The sequence below is a fragment of the Thunnus maccoyii genome, chromosome 3 (assembly GCF_910596095.1).
Source record: "Thunnus maccoyii chromosome 3, fThuMac1.1, whole genome shotgun sequence".
Taxonomy (NCBI): Eukaryota; Metazoa; Chordata; class Actinopteri; order Scombriformes; family Scombridae; genus Thunnus; species Thunnus maccoyii.
Window position 1 is genome coordinate 18371013 of NC_056535.1, and position 21326 is coordinate 18392338.

A 21326-nucleotide genomic window follows, 5' to 3' on the forward strand; every position below is an offset into this window, starting at 1 on the left:
CGCTGAATCCCCTCCCTTTGTTTTTAAAGAACACTGGTCGTTTTGCATGTTTTAGCTCATTCATTGAAACATTGTGAAGTGAATGTCAAGATGCTCAAGTAGCTACATTTTGAATTGAAACCTGAGCTTTAAAGTGTGTTCTTGATCTTGAAAATACTGTTGTAGTTTAGGCTCAACAGACTCAGTGTCCACTTAGCAGCTTTTTTCCAGAGCTTTCAGCTGCTTCTCTCGGCCAAAAACTTTTTTTTAGTGAAAGTCCATCTCAACCACAAGCATGGTGTATGGTTATCGTTATTCTCTGATGTGTCAACATACTGTAGATCACAATAAACTGAATCTGCATTTATGAATTTAGAAACAGGCTAACAGTTTGGCACCTAACCCTGTGTAAAACGACCAACAACAGTCTTTATGCTAAGCTAAGCTAACTGGTTGCTGCCTGTAGCTTCATAGTAGTAGCAGTAGTATTGATCTTGTCTTCTAACTCTCAACAAGAAAGCAAATTCGAATATTTCCCCAAATTTTGAACTTTTTCTTTAAATTTGACTCAAGATTAACAATGACTGTGATTCAAGGTGACAATATGAGACAAAAAATGTACAGTTTAAAAACTGGACAATTCTTTGACAAAACAATTACACCACAAGGTCCATTCAATAGCTGTTCTGGAGCTTTTGATCATATCATACCATCTTCCTCAGCAGATGAGGTTTGCCCAGTTGTCATGGAATTGTAGTTTTAAGGACTTCATCCATGTTGCCTTTAAAGTTGAGATTGAAAACAATGGACTAACTGATACGTCTTCCTCGGAGAACAGGAGATCCGTATTAGTAACAGCAAGAAGACAATCAGCAGACAGAAGGAGAGTTGTCATGTTTAGTTTAATTGTAATATAGGCTAAAGCCCTCTTTGGAGATAAGATTTGGTAATCAGAACGGGCCAAAAATAGAAACATATCGGCCTCTGAGTAGATGCCACAGCTTATTCTGAAGTATGTTAGGTCTCTACAAAAACTAAGACTACCAGATGGCGATGCTCTAGCGGAGCCTCACAGCCTGTCTACTGATTCATAATGTGACAGCACTAAGCAGCAAACAATAGTTAACATTTGGTGGTTACAGCTTTGCAAATGAGAGGATTTGCTGCTTTTGTCCATTTTTTTTATCATGTAAAATGAACACTTTTGTTTTTTTTTAGTGTAAAATAAGAAAATTCTAAGCAATAACTTTGGGATTACAGATTGAATGTTAATTGATTAATTGCTCAGCATTTAAACACCATTCAGCTGTCAATCAACAAATCAACAGACCTGGTTTTTCCAAGTAAAGTGAGCTATGATGCTCGGTTGTAAATCCCTCTTCACGTGTTACTGTGGCGATCCAAGCAACATGTGATTTGTCGAGTCCTGCTTTCCTGAAATACTGGAAGAGACTATAAAGAGTTTAAAAAAATAGTAGTCCATGTTATTTATTGGTTACAATGCTTTTATAATTAAAAAAAGTCTCATTATAGGCTTTGACCCCTAACCAGTATGAAGTCAGAAAGGTTATTGATATGGTTTGAATTTAGTAAAATCTCAGTAAATGTTACTTTGAGTGAAGGTTTGTTGTTGCACTTTACTAATATTTATGAAGCTGTTGTGAGCTGTGAATCATTTCTGTCAGTAAACTGATTTCACTGATTACTTGTTTTACTATTCTGTAATTATTCATCATTTTTGACACTTTCAAAACAATAATAAATATATTTGTAACAGAATTTTTGTACTTTGAAGAGGAGATGAATTAAAGTGCCAAAACACAATTTTTGGCCACGTTAATAGATTTAATCAATAATGAAATACAACCATTAATGATCTTCAGTTGTAGCCCTAATTAAGTATCCTCTGTGTGTCCAAAGCTCAACTTGACCTGTTCACACATGACTTCTAGTCCTCATAATGTTTACCATCCCATCTGTTTTCTTCCAGGAGCTAGACATGGCGTATTATGACTCCAAGGCAGAGCTGGATTATGTGAGTAAGGGACAAATAAACTGACGCTTGTGTTTTATTTATAATTATTGAAGCCATTTAACAGAAGGAAGATGATTTGAATGTTTGAAAATCAAGTTTCCTTTAATTAACTGTAAAAAAATGGGCAATTTAGCATTTTCTGAAGTAGAGGAGTAATTATAATCGTACTGATGAAAGGATGAAAGTTAATTTAATATGCATGTTTTCTCATGTTCTCATAGTATTCCATGGATGGAGAAGGAGAGGTGGAAAATCCTTCCCACATCAAGCTGGAGTTTGTTTACGATCCAAATTTCAAAAACAATGTCAACTACTCCTACACGGCTGTTCAGATTCCCACAGATATTTATAAAGGAGGCAAGTGGAGCGTATATGATGTTGTGTTTTTTTACATAGCAGTCATTTCATGGCATTTATCTGACATATTCTAAGGAGTGTATCTATGACTTTTTTCTCATCAGCTCCAGTCATTCTGAATGAGCTGAACTGGACACAAGCGCTGGAGAAGGTGTTCATGGAGAACAGTCGGGAGGATCCGTCACTGCTGTGGCAGGCGTTTGGGAGTGCGACAGGAGTCACCCGCTACTACCCAGGTAGGTTTTAACAACCATTTCTGTTTTTTTTTCCCAACCTGATGTCAGATGTGACAGGTGAACTAGTCTTTGTAATAGATCGAACAAGACATAGCTCAAAGTTTCTCTTCGTTTTTACAGCTACACCTTGGAAAGCTCCAGATAAAATTGACCTGTATGATGTCAGGAGGAGGCCATGGTACATTTGCTGCTGCTTAATACATTTTTACATGATATAATCTTTCACATGAGCAGTAGATTTAGAGGGTTGAAGTACTGCATCTTCTCTTTTCACAGGTACATTCAGGGCGCCTCATCTCCCAAAGATATGGTCATTCTTGTCGATGTGTAAGTAATAAATATTTTAAAAAGTTTGTCATTTTTTGGGGTTTAGCAAATAGCTTTCATGTGTATGTAGAAGAGGTACACTGGCAAAGTATATACATGAAGCTCTCTATTCTTAAGGTTTTAAATAATTAACTAGTGTTGGAACCCATCTGTGAGGTTTTTTTTCCCGTCTTCCTAGCACTTCTTTCTCACTCACAAGTGAACGGTGTTATTTCACATAAGTGAGCAGCTTCTCTGTGCTTCTGGTCCAATTGGCCAGCAGTACTGGAGAAAGAGGCTAGACTGAAGTTGTATTGTAATGGAAAAACTGTGCACCTGGCACTGACTCAGCACCAAAAGCAGCTGAGAGTGCAGTTCACACCGCTAATCATGTGTAGTCAGCCTAAAGGTCAAGTTAGAGATGATTCAGACACCAGAACAAAATCTAAGTGGCATGTACAAGAGGTGGTTTTGTCGTCTATGACTGCAGAAACAATATAACATACTGTAGATACAATTTGATGAGACATGAGCTTCACTATTTACAGAAATAGTTCAAAATTTGGGGAAAATATGCTTATTCGCTCTGTGACGGAGAGTTAGATCAAAATATCTACAGTCTAGACTTCTCATGACTTTCTGTTGAATATAAGGCTGCGGTTAGCTTAGGCTGCTGGCTTTAGCTTCATATTTAACAAGAATTTAACATGAGATTGGAATCGATCTTCTCATCTAATTCTAAACAGTGAATAAGCTTATTTTCCAAAATGTCAAGTGACTGCTTTAAACTTAAAAATTAGTTCTGTTTCCTGTTTCTAATGTAGCTCAGGTAGTAGAGTGTGTTTCTCAGAGTAAATTCAAACTCACGGTCATGTTGGAGTACAGCAGCCTGTTACAACCACTGTAGTGTCCTTGTGGTTACTATTTATTGCAGTGATATTTGGCTGTTTGTCTGCGCTCTTTGAGAGGTTAATCCTATTGTTGAGTTGAATGACAGAAATAGGAGAGTAGCCCTTATGAATGACCTTTCATCAACATGAATCATGTTTGTCTGTTTGTTTGTTTGTTCATCACATCAAGATATTCACTGAGGCAGCTGTGTTTTCAAGTACAAATAGGAAACAATGAGTTATGAACAATGGAAATGTCCTAACCCCATGTGTTGTCTTATTATAATTTCAACGCATAATTGCTCACCCATAGTGAAGAAATAACTGCTGAATAAACAACGGGCCAAACAACAAATTATGAGCTCCACATTTATTCATTCAGACACTATTTAGAGACTCGAGGGTCTATTTACCACGATTAGTGGTCTGTTTTTAGGTGCAAACTAAGTTGTGTAAAGATCTGTGTAGGGTCGAAATGTTGTCCTGATTAAATTTTGTGGCTTGGAGGAAGTATGCAGGCGTTACTTTTTTCATTGTTGCAATGCTGACTGATCAGGAGGAATCATGTCTGTGATTTAATGCGTGAAAGAAGCACATGTAACATTTTCAGCACTACTGAAGACTTTAATCAGGCACTCAGAGGCACAAAGAATGATAAGAGAGAGTTATAAATGAAGCAGATAATTGCCTGCTTACAGATAATTACTCACTACTGCACTTATTAAATAGGCCTATTGGATTCTTTATATCTGTTTACAGCAATAATCATATCAAGGGAGCTTCAAAGTTTTAATCAAAAAATCTTCTTAATTGATTTTTTTGTAAATCTGAGAGGATTCTGATCTTTTTGCTGCGCTGATATTTCCTCACATATCCTTCATTGTTGTGGGGAGAATGCACACATGCAGATCACATTTATTCTTTTCATGAAAAAATTCTTAAGTTCAGTGTCAGAGAACACTTCATTTTCTGCTCCATTGTTTTCCAGACATGCACAGAGTGTGTCGTAAACAGTACAGCATCAAGTCCCATTTAGCAGCGCTTTATTCAGATCAGCTGCAGCTGGGCTCATGTACAAATGTAGTGTCAGTAAACACCCTGTTAAACTGAAACATGCCGTTACATAATTTCACAGCCCCATATGTAGTATTTTCTCTTCTCACATATTTGAGCACATGACCGGGATGATACTTGTGTGTTTCACCACTCAGGAGCGGCAGCGTCAGTGGACTCACCCTGAAACTGATCAAGGCGTCAGTGATGGAAATGCTGGACACTTTGTCCGATGATGACTACGTCAACGTGGCTAGGGTCGGTCTCTGCTACACTTACAGACTCATCATCACTGATTCACTGTTATTTCACACTTACGTGTTTTGGATTTGTTGAACTTGTTTCCTTAATTTCAGTCCATATTCCCATATTTGAGCCCTGACTGTGTCTCCTGCTGTGTTTCAGTTTAACGAGAAGGCCGAGGCGGTGGTGCCTTGCTTCAAACATCTAGTCCAGGCAAACGTGCGCAACAAAAAGATCTTCAAAGATGCAGTGCAGCAGATGCAGGCTAAAGGCACCACTGACTACAAGTCTGGATTTCATTTTGCCTTCAACCAGCTGTTAAATGTAAGTGACATATTGATTCAGATCAAGGTTTCCATGAGCTTATTCACTGGATTGACCAACCCAGCTGTTCATTCTCATTAATCCCCTTTTTTATTTTTTTATTTTTTTATTTTTTTCAGAAGACAAATGTCCCACGGGCCAACTGCAATAAAATAATCATGCTGTTCACTGACGGAGGAGAGGACAGAGCTCAGGACGTCTTCATGCAATACAACTGGCCCAATAAAACGGTTGGTTTCCTCTCATCATCTCACCATAACAGACTCCTTTAAGCCGCATGCAGCGTTTGAACAGGCGCACTGTGTTATCTAGATTTCCCTCTGAAGACTGTGTGTTTAATTTTCTCTGTTATCTCTTCCTAAGGTTCGAGTATTCACCTTTTCTGTGGGTCAACACAACTATGATGTCACACCTTTACAGTGGATTGCATGCACGAATAAAGGTGAGCCGAACCTCCTGCAGCTCATTTTATACCCCACATCATAACTGAATTGGCCCAGATTATCTAAAGAATAATACTACAAAAGGTTTTCACAAGGTAAGACTGAAGTCTTCACTTGCATTACAACAAAATAATGTACAGAGTTCATTGTTGGCAGAAACTGATTTAAGTGTTCTTACTTTTTTGGCCTTGTCCAAACACTTTAAAAAACCAGTAGATAATGAATGTTTCGTGTGTAAAGCATCAACAGTAAACTGAATGAATGTGCTTTAGCTTTGCAGATAACTTTTAAATTCATTGCTTTAATATGTCCACTAAATCTGTTCTTTAACATGATTAAATGTGTACTTAAATTAGTTAATCAAAGCTTAGACAAAATAAAAAGTGCACTAGGAACAAATAAATAAATAAATAAATCACTGAACTGAATGTACACACAGAACATACTGTGCTGTACAATGCACTGACCATAATAATGGGCCTCACTGTCAGATCTGTGAGTGGGCCAGCGTTGCTCACATCCGTTTCACTCATGTAGCAGATTTTTTCTGAGCTGAGAGCTAACATCGATCTCTCCAGGAGACCTAAAGTTGGTGCTCGTACAGGGACAGTGACTTACTGGCACTGGAATACTTGTGCACAGGAGTTGCCTCTTGATCATATAGAGCTGTTCTCCTTTTCTGATACAATAAGCTATTTGAGAGAGCAATGACCCTTTATGAGTTGAAATAAAAGAAAATTGTCATCTGATTATATCTATCCTGTTACATTTTTACCAACTAAGCAACATCAGAATCCTCAGACTGTCGCAGATCAGCACCTCCATTAAGTGAACTTCAAAGCAACACATGCAGTCAGTGTATTATGAATAATGTAATTTTATGAAATACATTCATTACACATGCTTTGTTATTGAATATTATAGCCTGAGTCATTTAAGCACCTTAAAAGACTATTTCTGTTGAATTCTAGTATAAATGTTAATAATCATTGGATTGCATTGTAGAACTAAAGCAATCAGTCACTATTTCCTGACATTCCTGACATTATAGACCAATTGATTACTAAATTTATTGAGAAAATAATAGATGATGAATAATATAATGTAATAATTAGTTGCTGAAACATGATGGAAACCAGATCCTATATTAAAAAAAGAAAGAAAGAAAGAAAAAAAGACTCACACAGACATTGTTTTTTCTGAAAACAAATGAGGTTATTTGGTGCTACAGGAGCTTTTAGGTTGGACTTTCTGCTGATCTAATGGTCTTGACCGAACTGTATAAATACAGAAAGCTCAGTTTAAAAGCTCCATGGTATTCCTCTTTAAGCTTCCTATCTGTGGGATTTAAGTGGCTGAGTCACTGGTCTAGTAACATCTAGTGAAATCTGGAATATTTATGAGCACCACTCCTGTGTTTTCTAATAGCTCTCGCTCACACATGCTCTTCCTCTCTCTCTCTCTCTGTTTGTCTTTTTTCTCTGTCGCTTGCCAGGTTACTATTTTGAGATCCGTTCCATCTGTGCTATAAGGATTAACACCCAGGTGGGTTTGTCTAGTGCCTCCGACACAGCTGATCCCCGTTCTCTGTTTCTCCTTCTCCTTGTGACGCTCACTCACTCTGTAGAAACATCTACTTCCATTTGTTTGCACACCCACTCTCCCCCCGTGGCCTGATGTTGTTTGCTGTTTTGAAGCTGCAGTTGATCACATGCAGCATCTCTGTGTTTTGTCAGGAGTATCTAGACGTGCTGGGACGTCCCATGGTTCTGGCAGGAAGTGATGCCAAGCAGGTCCAGTGGACCAATGTGTATCAGGATGCTTTGGTGAGACAGCATGACCCCATTGGCTGAGTTTTATCAATAAGAAAAGCATCAAACATATATACACACTGAAAAAAGCTAATCATTTATATAACGTGTCTTTGTAGGGTCTTGGCATGGTAGTAACTGGGACTTTGCCTGTATTTAATCTCACCATGGATGGAAACTCACAGGTAACAAAACTGGAAATAACAAGACACTTTAAGAGTTTTTATGTTTGCATATTGCAGGTTATGGTCCCTTTGTCTTTTTGTATATAATAAATATCATAGCAGACCAAACCTATAAAATTAATAGTTAGACATTGCATGAAATTTGCTTTCTTGCCGACAGTGACCACAGCGGCCAGTTAGCTTAGCTTAGCATAAAGACTGGAACCAGAGGGAAACAGCTAACCTGACTCTGTCCAAAGTTAACATCACTCCCGGCAAGAAAGTAAAGAAGCGAACTTCCCAGCTATTCCTTTAACTCGCTGTATGTACTGATGCTGTTTTCTTATCAGAATCAGCTGATATTAGGTGTCATGGGAGTAGACGTGCATCTTGATGAGATAAAGCGACTCACACCACGTTACAATGTAAGAACACTTTTTTGTGTATATTTGTACCCTTGATGGACAATACAGACAGACACATGATTGCCATTCCTCACTTTTTGTGTCCAAAACAGCTTGGAGCCAATGGATACATATTTGCCATTGATCCAAATGGATATCTTCTCCTTCACCCTAATCTTCAGCCAAAGGTGAAACATACTTTCACTGCGGGATAATATTCAGTTGATGATTAGCATGCTGCTCTACCTGTTTTATGTTTATGTAAATGTATTTTTCCCACTTGACTCCTCTCAGCTTGTGAACCTCCCTGAGCCTGTGACGCTGGACTTCCTGGATGCAGAGGTGGAGGACAGCAATAAAGAGGAGGTGAGCACTTAGTGCAGGGTGGAACTGAAAAGTTTCTGGTTTCAGGCATTTTCTGTTCCTTGCTGTTGTTAAGCTCACGTTTAAAGTTATTACCAGGCCAGCGAACAACATAATCTGCCTCAGGTGACTGAAGGCCCATGTAACATGTTTTTATAACATGTTTGTGGCCGATAAAAAAATTGCTTTGTGTTTTCATTTTCTAGATCCGGCGACAGATGATTGATGGAAAACCAGGAGACATGCAGATCAAAACTCTTATCAAGTCAATTGATGAGGCAAGTAAATCTTTCTCTTCTCTGTAAGTCTGACTGTAGCTGTCATGTAGCGTTCACTAACATGTCGGATAAACTGTTCAATTGTCCTAATGCTTCAGTTACAATACAGTTGGTTACCATTACATTTTACCCATTCGCTTCATTGTAGTGATGACAGACTCGGTGACACACATACTCACAGATTTACAATGTTGTGTCCAAAGAAGCTGCTCGAACAGTGAAAACAAGTCTTATTTACCTTTATTATCCAAACTACCTATTTAGAGATGAGAGGTGTAACTGTAGGGCTGCGTTTTAGGTCAACTGCATCCTACTCAACTTACCACTGCACACAACTTACTGCTTTTGCTCATTTGTTAGACTATCATAGTGATGTGCAGCATACTGAATGATGAGATGATGAGACAAGTGCTCTTCCTGTAGGCTGAGTCAGAAAGTACCTCTGCTGTGCAATAAATGAAATAATAGACATTTAAAGTAATCATTTTCAACTTTGGCTGTACGTTTATTTCTGAGCAAGTGGTTTAATAATTGTGTTAAAAGAGCACTTCACCAATTTAGTGCTGCATTCCTGTAACACTGTTGGACAGAAGACGGACAGTTTAAAAGAAATGATCAAATTTGATAGAGAAGAAGCAGAGATATTGTCTTTTTTATTTCACCCATTCTTCTTCCTTGTCAAAGGTGGCGCCTACATTACCAACGATGCAACTCAACTCGATTGACTCCACTGTACATATTTGAGTGTGTTATGGTAGTAGAGGCTAATGTAGCCTCAAGCAGAGATGAGTAGCAGGCTGCATAGGTCTGGTAACATCACTTCTTTCTGACTCCACGGCCCCAGATTTTTTTTTTTCCCCATTTTCAAACTTGTAGTCTTCAGCCTCAACTGACACTGCCTCAAGTGACATCAGAATTTGCACAGCTCCCATACAACCTTTTCACATATGCAGTAGTACATATGTAGTAGTACAGATGTTGAAGTGTAAAATTGATTGAATTCCCCTTTAGAGGCCCAATCCTTAATTTTCTGACAGTATAAATGTTTTCACTTTATAAAGTGAATTTGAATTCACACATTTCACACACTATTAGTTGATAAAACCTCGTCATCTTGTTGAGAAAACAATCTCAAAACAAGGCCCTTTTAGTAACTGTTCTCTTGAAGCTGGTGATTAAAATTGTATCAACTGATATGTGAAATAAGAAGAAAAAGAAGGTGTAAGTGGGTAAACTGTAGCTCGTTTACTTTGGTATTTTTGACTGAAGTGTGTGTCACCTTTATTGTAGCAATACATCGATGAGGTACGCAGGGGTTACACATGGACTCCTATCAATGGTACAGATTACAGGTGAGTGGCTATAATGATATGAATCACAAATAATAACCAACCAGCTGCAGATGGATGAGGACTGTGATGGATTCACTCTGTACAATTCAAAACAACCTTCCTATCTGTGTTTCCTCATTCATTCACCCATCTACCTGTCGTGATGCTGCCACCTGCAGTCTTGGTTTGGTATTACCTCCCTACAATGAGTATTACATCCAGGCAGACCTAAGTGATGTGATGCTGCAGCTCCAGTGTGAGTACCTGTAGGCAGAGCTTTCAAATCTGTTTTAGAAAGATGAAACACAGAGATGAGATGAAAAACGTATCATCATCCTCTTTCTCTGTTACAGATATGCAGTCGTTACTGCCCAGCTCCTTTGAATCATCTGGACATGTATTTCTGGCTCCTAGGTGACTTTTCTTTTTCTTTCTCTCTACTCTTTCTCTGTCTGTAAGTAAATGACAGGTTCTGATTTATTCCTGTCTCTTTGCAGGGAATACTGCAAGCGTCTCCAGCTTTCTGACAACAACACACAGTTTTTGCAGAACTTCCTCTCTCTCATGCTGGACATTTCCCCAGAGTCTGATGAGTGTGAGTTACACAAGTGTAATACAGCTTTTAGTGGTATTTTTGGCCACTGTTCAAGAGACACAGATGCGATTATCTGCAATTCTTATTGTCTCAGGTGACCAAGGCCTCATCCACAACCTGATTTTGGATTCTCGGATTATTGGGCAGCTGGCCTCACGCGTATGGAAGAACAAGGACCTCAATTCGTGAGTTGTTGCTCTACACAGCATTCCCTCACACTGTTCACTGTGGCGAAAAGCTTGCCTTTCAGAACAAGACGACTCATGCAAAACAGAACTTGCTGAGTAAAAATCCATTCTTACAGGTACGGCTTCCTGGCTGTATTTGCATCCACAGATGGAGGAATAACACGAGTTTTCCCCAACTTGTAAGTAAGATTAATTTACTCATTGGAGCAGAGAAATATGGAAGTAATCTCACACACTTAAAACGCTGAATGCTTTGTGTTATGTTTGTACAGGGCCTCTGAGTTATGGGATGAGGATCCTGAACCCTTCAATTCAAATTACTATAGACGGAGCCTCGACAACAAAGGTTACATGTTCAGAGCTCCATCTAGAGCCTGTGAGTAACTGAGCAAACCCATTTTCATGTGCCTGACTTCAGTTTGTACAATGAGGCTTTACTGTAAATGTTGATTAAAGTGGCTATAATCAATAGTTCATAATACCAAAGGCTCAAATGAACAAATAACTATCACCTGACTCTACAGTTTCCCCTCAAGTCTACGGAACTTTATAGTGTCTTTTAGCCTATTGTTTTGGTTTTGTGGCCCACAACTTTACTGTTTTGATTCAGTCTCAGGGCTCTCATAGCGCCACTTTGGCTGCAGCAGGCAGCTGTTTTCAGCAAGAAAAGCTCAGCACCAAACTTCAGGGGTCCATTTCTTAAAGCAGGTTTAGTGAAAACTCAGAGTCTGTTAATTCTGAAATGAGTTTTCCGTTTCAAAAAGGGAGGTAACTCAAACCAGAGAAAGAGGGGTAACCTGTTCCAGAGAGAGTGGTAACTTAAGCTCTCAGTCAGTTACCATAGTAACAGACTCTATGAACCTAACCTGGTCGGGACCAGGTTTTTCTCAATGAACCTCGAGTTTCTCTCTGTCTCCGCCCTCTTTCAGAGCCACACACTCCATTTGATTTCCTCATTCATTCAATCAGCAGGTGAGTTTCTGTCATTAAAAAAAAATCAGTGTCAGTATATTAGAAGTCCATTAGGCACAGTAGGTGGCGACTTTTTTCACTAACATGGCGTGTCCTTTTGATAATGATCTTGTGGATGAAGGTTCAGCATTACTGCGCAGAGAATTAAATATTCGTCGGGAGATGGTTATCAGACCGCGCATAGATGTTCTAGCATTTCCAGACAATTATCTTTTTGAGCGGTACCGTTTCACGTCACAGTCCATCATCTACATACACAACCTAATCCGTCCTTACATTTGCAACATTTCCAATTGTAGTCTTGCTCTCACATCCCAGCAGATATTGTGTGTTGCACTGCGTTTCTTTGCAAACGGAAGTTTTTTGTACAATGTCGGAGCCAGCCACTGGCCCTCCTAAATTCTGGCTTAGGGCCAGCTCCTCTGCCTCCGTTAGAGGTGGCGGTGCTGGGCCACCACCCGTTTTACGGGCATCTGCCTTCTTTCTGTTGGCTGAGTAGAAGTCTGTGTTAGTTTAAATAGGCTTAATTATTTAACAGAACATGATATAGATGAGAAGACATTTATGTGTGTGAAACCAGCATTATGTTGGGGATAAAACAACTGCACAGTCAAAGAGCCACTTAATATTTACTTTACAATGTAAAACAAAGTGAGGTACCCCCATGAGATAATGCTTAGGTTTTACCTGTTTGAACAGTGTTTTTATATTTCATCCTAAGCTGCTGTCAAGTGCGCTTCTCCCTCGTGGGATTGCACCTAAATGAAATAAATGAATAGTCGACCATTCAAGCAGTTTTCCCCTGTAATATTATTGTGATTGCAAAGGACTACATTCAAACTTACGCATTGACCCGAGCAGCAATGTTCTCCCACGCCGTGTCCCTCTCTTTTGCAGCTGCAGTGGTGTTGCACTTCTTTCTTAAAACATGTTCAAACTCACCGTATGAGCGCATTAAGATTTCTAGTTCTAGTGGGGCGAAAAACGCAGCCGTCCTCTTCCCTGTTGCCATGGTGACTCGTTGAATCGGGGCACCATTGATGCTGGCTTTTTATAGTTGTGGTGCATGCGCTTAACTCCAGGTGAAACTACTCCGAGTTGATTAAACTGACTCAAATCAGCTGTTCTGGAGCTGGAAACTCAGAGTTCCCTATCTCAGAGTAGATCAACTCAGAGTTCAGGATTAGACTCAGAGTTTGTTGAACCTGCTTTGTGAAACGGACCCCAGGTAGACAAAGTTAGCGACTGGCTGGTAAACACAGTGGAGCAGCTAAAGAGCCACATATTTCCCTCAGGACTGGTGGAGACCAAAAACAGAGCTAAAAGGAGAGTGAATATTGAACTTACATTTGCCAGGTGGCCAGAAACACAACTCCAATTGAATGATAATGTTGCTCTGTAATTGCTGGATGTGTAAATAGGCAACTATTTGCTAAAAATTTCACTACATCAACTTAAAAGCTTATAATATGTCAGTGTTGTGTTTAGAGCTTGTTTATGTTTGCCCCCAAGTGGCCAAAAAATTAGTTAGTGCAGGTTTAATGAAAGAGACGTCAGTTTATTGAATGAAACTTTACTATAAATGTTGATTGAGTGACAATGAAAATCTAATTTTAAACAACCCTGACCCTGAGATGAGTTTGTGAGACAAGATGATGTCACGATCTTCATCAGGGATTGGAACCTAAGTGTGTCTTCTGGCAGGGGTTACAATCACTCCCCCATATACAACCATGTATTACCACGTAATCAGTGCCCCACACTTAGGTCACATGATGAAATGATGATACTGAGCTAGTTCCAGTTGCTGATGAAGACCGTGAGATGTGGTTGAAAGCTTTGAACCTTGAGTTGAGGTCATTTTGTCCCACATCCTCAACCCAAGGTCACTCAGGTGTTTGTCGCTCAACTGCAAAATAATACACAATTTCAGTCAAACATTTAAAAAAAGATAAATTCAGCATTCATATCTATGTGACATCAGACTATGACCTCACATCATGTTTTGTTTCTGAACAGCCTTGGACGACCCTGTAGGTGCAGAAAACGGCACAGTTGGAATTGTGGTTAGTTCAGCTATAGAAGTTAATTTAGGAGGCAAACTTCTCAAACCTGCAGGTAAGAAAACTACTTCTGAGCCAACTTGATGAGATATCTTGTGCAATGTGGTACTACTGCTTTTCCTCTTACTACTTGCTAAAATGCTGCTTCTGGCCTCTTTGTCACTCTCTCGTCAGTGGTTGGAGTGAAGCTGGACTTGGAGGCGTGGGTAGACAAGTTTAAGATCCTGGCCAGCAATGTGTCAGACAATCGTCAGGGCTCACACAAGGTACAGCACAATGTGGCAATGATCCTTAATCACACTGCTTTAGACTTAACTTTAAAAAGTGACATTATTGTCTCATTAAACATTTTTTTAAACAGTGCGGACCATCCAGGAGTTGTGAGATGGACTGTGAAGTCAACACTGATGTAAGAACTTTTCTTATTTCACACAACAAGTAGACTGTAGCAGACTGACGTTTGATAAACATCACATTCCTGAGGGTTGAATTTGTTCTGCAAAACTAAAAATACATATTTAAATGTAATTCACCCATGGCCCTTGATTTGTGTTTTGAATGTGAATCCACAGACCTGCTTACTGTCTGTTTGGCTGTGAGTTCAAATTTTACCTTGTGAGATATTACACTCATCTTAACCAGTCATTTGCTCAACAGGGAATCCTAAAATCTAATTTCCTTAAAATATGCAAAAACTGTCAGTGGGGTGAGATAATATGTTTACATACAGTACATTTTCATATACTCTACATGTAATAAATGTGTACCAGCATGTGTGAACATTTTCTTTTTACTTAAGTTTCGTACACTTGCCTGGAGGTTTTTACAATCTGCTTTTTCCTCTTATAAGATCCTTTTCTGCTATTGTTCAGTGCTGTGTGTGCAGCTCTCTTGATAACTGCTAACTGTGTCGTCTGTAGGACCTCCTGTGCTATCTCATAGATGATGGTGGGTTCCTGGTTATGTCCAATCAGAGAGATCACTGGAAAAAGGTGCGTCTGCGTGTGATGATGAGCTTTCTTTTCTGTACCATCTGCTCTGTGCTTCTAGTAGAAAGTGCACTATGTGCCTTATTTGAGTATGTTTGTTGTGTGTTGTTAAAAGAGATGCATAGCAAAGGTACCAATCAGGCTTCCAGGGACACAAACAGATCTTATTGATAGATGTTGTTATTGCATGTTTTGTATCATGTCTCTCTCTCAACTATTCAACTTAACTAAAATATTCACAAAGCATCTTCTCAGTTCAGATCAGTTCATTTATCACTGTAGGGCCAAATGAAAAAAATATACAGTATATATTGTAAACAACCATGAGTAGAAGGAAACAAGTGGAAACCAGCAGTAGGGTTTATGTTAAACCACTGTGTGGTGTTATTTCTCTGATGCACTTTTTTAACTTCACTGTAACTGTCTTTCCTTTCATTCCATCACAGATCGGCCTCTTCTTTGGCGACGTGGACCCTTACCTAATGCACGCACTCTACAACAACTCTATCTTCACTCGACGTCAGTCTTTCCACTACCAGTCTGCATGTGAACCGGTCAGCAGCAGCCACACCGGTGCAGCACCCAGAGGCATCTTTGTGGTAAGAGGTCATTTAGGTTCTGGGACATTTAATAATTTGGTTTAAGATGATGGAAGAGTCTCGTCCTAACTATTCGCTGTTTCTGCAGCCGTCCATCGCTGACATCCTCAGCTTGGCCTGGTGGACGTCCACATTGGCATGGTGAGACTTTGTTGACTGCAAATCAAATGACACCGAGAGCATGCGAGGTGGCCTTTAAAACAATCTTAACTGTGTCCAGACTTCTGCACATGAAAGCAGGAAGGCAACCTTTTTTTTGATGCTTGTCAGCTGCCGCACTATGCTCAACTATTTTCAGTTCAGTGTTACTGTAGCCTTGACATGTGTTTGCTGTTATTTATTGATGTTTCCAGAATGCACTTTGTTCTTTAATAAGGTGCAATGTGATCACCTCTGCAGGTCTGTGATGCAGCAGCTACTGTACGGACTGGCATACAACAGCTGGCTCTACCAAGGTGGATTTGTGCATCTTAATGCAATCTTTCTGTGTACATGTGTATTTGTGTGTGTGTGTGTGTGTGTGTGTGTGTGTGTGTGTGTGTGTGTGTGTGTGTGTGTGTGTGTGTGTGTGTATGTGTGTGCACATAAATGTCTGATTAATTAATTAATCAGTGAATCTATTACTGAATACAATTTAAGGTTCATTACTTTCTATTTCTATTTTTTTAAGTGATGAAAATCTGGGTGAAAGTCCTTATTGAAAATATAATTTACAGCACAAACGTGTTTTAACCATTTATTTTTTGTACCTACTTTAGAGGTTTTCTCCTATATTTTTCCACTTGCTGTTCTTGTAACAAGAGGATGTTGTTGAAGTATACAATGTGTTCTCACCAAGAAAGTGTGAAAACAGCAAGTTTTGTACATAAAATCTGGGTGAAATCAGTGTAAACGGATCTTTTAAAAAGTCTTAAGTCCCAGAAAAAACTGAAAATGATAATCCTTAAGAATGTTTTATAAAAACTATATAAAATGCTAAACTTAGATGTGTGTTGGCCTTCTAGATGATGTCCTGGTAGAAGGTTTTGAGACAAGGGAGAGCAGCTGTGTGACCATCCAAAGCCAGTTCTACTTTACAAACACCACCAACTCCTACAATGTGCTGCAGGACTGTGGAAACTGCTCACGGTGTGTTTTTCTGGAGCGTCAGCAGAATGTGTTCAGAGTCTGTATATTTTATCATACCTGTAATGTACATACAGCACTCTGTGGACTAGATATCCATCACTGTCTCCAATAGGCTGTTCCACGCAAAGCGGATAGAAAACACCAACCTCCTTTTTGTGGTCGCTGAGACGCTTCCCTGCAGCTCCTGTGAGATAGAGAGGCTGACCCAGGTCAGGACAGAGTGTATCCTTTCACATACTCAGCACATATGTGCTGGAGGTGCAACCTCATCCATCTTGTGTGGCAGTAAATTTTACTGTTACCTCCATAACTAAAGACAAACAGTCCAGGAGGAGAATCCATGTGAAGTACTGAGCAACGCACGGTATCGTAAAGGCCCATCTTCCTGTTTTGACTACAGTGCCTTAGTAAGTAGAAACAGTATAAATGCAAACATGCAAATTATTATTTCAATTGATTCCTTAAATGAATTGTTAGACATTTAGGGAAATACACTTATTTACTTTTTTGCCATTAGCTAGATAAGAAGATTGATACCACTCTCATGTTTGAACAGTTCAATATGAAGCTACTGCCAGCAGCTGGTTAGCTTAGCTTAGCACAAAGAGTGAAAACAGGTGGAAACAACTAGCCTGACTCTGTCCAAAGGTAACAAAATCCACCTATCAGCAACTCAAAAGCGTATTAATGAACACGTGGTATAGCTTGTTTAATTTGTAAAAAAAAATAAGCGTAAAAAGGACAATATGTGGTTTTAAGGGGATTTATGTGACAGACTGTTTCTTGGCTGGGTGCTGTGACTTTCTGGAGTCTCTGCTGGTTGCCTGGCAACTTCACAGTGATGATAAGTCACTAGAGAGTCACTGCGACTGGCCATCTGTGATTTTGTTACCTTCGGATAGAGCCAGGTTAGCTGTTTCTCCCTGTTTCCAGTGTTTGTGCTAAGCTAAGCTAGTGGTAGCTTCATATTTAGTGTACAAACATGAGAGTGGTATTGATCTTCTCATCCAGCTCTTGGCAAGAGAGCAAATATGTCAACATGTCAAACTCTACCTTTAATGTACGTAATATTATGAATCATTTATTGTTTGCTCTCATTGCAGGAAAACACATCAGAGTGTGGACGGGGTCATTCTCTGCAGTCCTCTATAGGAGTCCTTCTCTTCATTCAGCTTGTTCTGCCCCTATTTCATCTCTGACACGTGCAAACACTCTAACTGAACATCTTTCATCTCTTTGGGTTTAGGCTCGGATCTACTGAAGGTCAGATCAAACCGCAACTGCAAAATTATTCTTTTTTTTTATCTACAAACAGCACACAGTGCATTGTCCGTCAGAAAAAAAATACCTGGATTAGCTCGTAGTGTTTTTTGCCTTATTGCTTATGCATTTGTTGGTGTTTCACGGCTTTAGTGCAAAATACAGGAGGAGAATGTGTTGAGTGTGCATGCTACTTAAACTAGGACAAGCATGTTTGGAACTTTTTGCACACAGGCGCGGCCATGTATACAATCACCAGAAAGTCAGAGAGGCAGTTGAAATGTACTTTTTAACAATCCAACAAATAATCTCCCAGCTGGAACTGATGTCAATTGTTAGTGTGAAATGTGGTGGTGACAAATTCTGGGTTTTCAGAGTTCTTATCATCACTTTCTGACACCCTGTTGACCAACTCTGAATGTGATTGATATGCATTTTCTGCTAAAGTCTTAATATTATTGTGTGTTGAAAGCAGCCCATATACATAGATTTACAGTTTCCATACAGTAGAACTGCTGGGTAAACCTCTCTGGAGGCTTTTACTGTATCATGAAGCAAGATTAGTGGCTATCTTTGGGCTTGACTCAAGTTTTCCGGTATCACAATGCTGGCTCACTTTTAATCAAGGTAGATCACCATGGTAACAGCATACAGTGCACAGCTTAACTTCAGAGGATCAGATCAAACTTATCAACAGTCCAACTTATGACCAATCAGCTCAATCCTGTAGGATCCTGACATGAATAAAAGTACTGAGTTTGCAATAAAGTGACTAATAAAGAGGAACTTTTATAGATAATTAGAATCACTTTGATAATAACCACCATGATGAATAATGTCAACAACAGAAGAAATACTTTTTTCTCAAAAATATTACCAGTCTGGGTTTTAAAACATGACTTCTAACAAAGAGAGTTTACCACACTAACAGCGTAACGAATGGCTGCATATTAATTACGTATATTCGTTAATGTACAGGTACATTAATGAATTAATGTGAATCAACAAAGTAAATTATAAATGCAACATGTCAGTCAGACAGACCTCATCAGGTATTTATTTTAAATTATCTTTACTTTCCTCTCTGCTATGGTTGCAGGAAGATGTTTACTTTTAGCTGTTTTTAAGTGTATCACTTATTCTTAACAGCTTGTTCATCATGTGACAAAAAGAAAAAAAAATGTCACTGTGGAAATTACGTACAATATGGATATTTTCCATACTACTTCTAGATGAATGGACATGTTTAAAAATGCCGACCCTGGTTAGAAAGGCCGATATAATAATTCCTAAAGATCAATATTGTGATATTATTCTTAATGTTTCTACAGTGTCTTGTTCTTTTGTAGTTGTGTGATTATATTGTATATCTTTTACCTTGCAGAGTATCACTTTGTGCTGCAGCAGTTCTGTTGCTGTTACATGTAATTAAAAACTCAAAGCTGGATAGATGAGAGTTAACTGAGCAAGCGTCGGACTCAGTGACGGTCACCCAAAGAGAGCCGGACTAAGTTGAATTTGTTTCGTGATACAGGCCCCAGGGCATTTACACAACTGACAATTTTACATTGTGCACAACACAGATGGAGCTGCAGCATGAAAATGTAAATAAATAACAGACAGAAGCTGCTTCTGGGTGAGCCTCACAGTTGAAATGTCCCATCTGCAGTTTGCTCAGACATTGCTTGTGGCAACTTTTGCTGTTTTTAACTCAAAATGAATAATCTGCGCCTGTTTTCATTTGCATGTCTGGTCCTAGTCAGTGTCTTTGCACATGCGGGAGCTCCTGCACCCACAGCAGTTTTTACATGACAGTAGATCCGGGCCTTAACCTCACATTCACTTCAGTGTCTTTGATTTTTGCCAAGACAGTTTCAGTACATCACACGACCCAGAATGATTTCCCTCTGCCCTCTCGAGTCTCTTAAATCTACTAAATCCAACCGGATATCAAGCAGAATTTAAATGAAAAGTATTTTTTTCCCTAAATGTATTTTCTCAGAGCACTTTGACATGTGAGACAACAGATTAGAAAAGCCAGTATGATGAAAAATACCAGTGTTAGACCTTGTAACACATATCAGTGATGAAACATCTGTGGAGTAAGTAAATATTTTGTTTTTTTGAAATACTTCCACAGATACTTGTTATGTTCTTGAAGTGCTTCCAGTCAAATAAGAAGTTGTTAAAGGATGTGAAATAAGACAAAAACAGACCAAAATTATCCCAAAAACAAAAGGAATGTAGGGACATGTGACAATGCACAGTGTTCAGTCCAGTAATGCTGTGATAATTGGATTCTAGGATTAATTATCGTGACTTACATTTCCAGTGATCTACATACATTATCTTATGTAGTCTTTTAGCACAAAACACGCCCAGGAGTCAGTGTGTCAGTGGCTGACATTTCTTTAAACGTGCTGCATCATTTGTTTGATTGATGGGAAGCTCTTTGTCCATTTTTGTCCCATCTTGTATTGCCACTATTTGTCAAATCTGAATTTATGCACTTGTGTATGCTTCTATATGGGGAATGTAGCTTCTGAACAGCTTTCAGTGTTATCAATATGTTATTGGTATGTGATGCTTTTTTGGCCCTCTGTCCAGATTCTCTTGATCTCCTATTGAAAGTGATGATTCGCTGTGGGGGAACATTTCTGTTTTATCACATGTGCCTCGTCATGGTAGCTGTAATCTGATCCAACAGTCAGACTTTTGACATCAGATTGAAGCTATAAAAGCAGTCACCAGTCTGCCCAGTACTGTATGTATGGGATCACTTATATTGGAGTTAGTAAGTTTGTTAAATCTATACAATTAAATTGATTTATTTCAGAGTTATATCTGGTTAAATGTTAGCCCCATAACACTGAAATAATGACGAGAACTGAAGGGAATAGTTGATAAATTGATCGCTCAATAGACATGAACTTAATCACCAACTATTTTGATGTTTGATGGAGTTTTCTGATGATTAATTGAGAAAATAATTTTCAGATTAATTCATAATGAAACTAATCAAGAGTTGCAGTGCTAATAATGACATATAATATATATTTTATGAATAGAGATCTGTGGCTGGAAGGCAAACAGGTGAAAATATGTTTTATTTGATGTTCAAACAGTGATTATTCAGTACTGTGTCATTTGGAGTTGGCAAAAATGTAATTTAAACATTCTTTCCAATAAAGTTTATTTGAGTTTGAACTGAATTCAGTATATGTGATATGAAAACACATTAGAATAAGTTAACAAATTTGATTCTAGTGCAGAAAGTGACAGGAAGTGACTAACAGTGTCAGTTCTGTGCATCCT

General features: G+C 38.9%; 1 protein-coding gene across 2 annotated transcripts in view; it reads left to right on the forward strand.

Moving 5' to 3' along the window:
• Nucleotides 1-18107, forward strand: part of LOC121894501 (voltage-dependent calcium channel subunit alpha-2/delta-2-like) — a 33665-nt gene extending 15558 nt beyond the window's left edge. For both annotated transcript variants that reach the window (XM_042407135.1, XM_042407136.1), the window contains exons 5-38: nucleotides 1970-2014; nucleotides 2236-2371; nucleotides 2476-2607; nucleotides 2728-2785; nucleotides 2884-2934; nucleotides 5015-5114; nucleotides 5262-5423; nucleotides 5543-5653; nucleotides 5787-5865; nucleotides 7362-7411; nucleotides 7603-7692; nucleotides 7797-7862; nucleotides 8192-8266; nucleotides 8359-8433; nucleotides 8540-8611; nucleotides 8815-8886; nucleotides 10177-10238; nucleotides 10397-10473; nucleotides 10571-10631; nucleotides 10715-10812; nucleotides 10907-10997; nucleotides 11117-11179; nucleotides 11273-11376; nucleotides 13992-14090; nucleotides 14210-14301; nucleotides 14397-14444; nucleotides 14956-15027; nucleotides 15471-15623; nucleotides 15712-15764; nucleotides 16023-16078; nucleotides 16628-16751; nucleotides 16864-16973; nucleotides 17076-17158; nucleotides 17855-18107. In XM_042407135.1, the coding sequence (XP_042263069.1) occupies nucleotides 1970-2014; nucleotides 2236-2371; nucleotides 2476-2607; nucleotides 2728-2785; nucleotides 2884-2934; nucleotides 5015-5114; nucleotides 5262-5423; nucleotides 5543-5653; nucleotides 5787-5865; nucleotides 7362-7411; nucleotides 7603-7692; nucleotides 7797-7862; nucleotides 8192-8266; nucleotides 8359-8433; nucleotides 8540-8611; nucleotides 8815-8886; nucleotides 10177-10238; nucleotides 10397-10473; nucleotides 10571-10631; nucleotides 10715-10812; nucleotides 10907-10997; nucleotides 11117-11179; nucleotides 11273-11376; nucleotides 13992-14090; nucleotides 14210-14301; nucleotides 14397-14444; nucleotides 14956-15027; nucleotides 15471-15623; nucleotides 15712-15764; nucleotides 16023-16078; nucleotides 16628-16751; nucleotides 16864-16973; nucleotides 17076-17158; nucleotides 17855-17950 (2916 nt within the window). In that variant the 3' untranslated portion in view covers nucleotides 17951-18107. The remainder of the gene's footprint in view (nucleotides 1-1969; nucleotides 2015-2235; nucleotides 2372-2475; nucleotides 2608-2727; nucleotides 2786-2883; nucleotides 2935-5014; nucleotides 5115-5261; nucleotides 5424-5542; nucleotides 5654-5786; nucleotides 5866-7361; nucleotides 7412-7602; nucleotides 7693-7796; nucleotides 7863-8191; nucleotides 8267-8358; nucleotides 8434-8539; nucleotides 8612-8814; nucleotides 8887-10176; nucleotides 10239-10396; nucleotides 10474-10570; nucleotides 10632-10714; nucleotides 10813-10906; nucleotides 10998-11116; nucleotides 11180-11272; nucleotides 11377-13991; nucleotides 14091-14209; nucleotides 14302-14396; nucleotides 14445-14955; nucleotides 15028-15470; nucleotides 15624-15711; nucleotides 15765-16022; nucleotides 16079-16627; nucleotides 16752-16863; nucleotides 16974-17075; nucleotides 17159-17854) is intronic.
• The last annotated feature ends 3219 nt before the right edge of the window (nucleotides 18108-21326 follow it).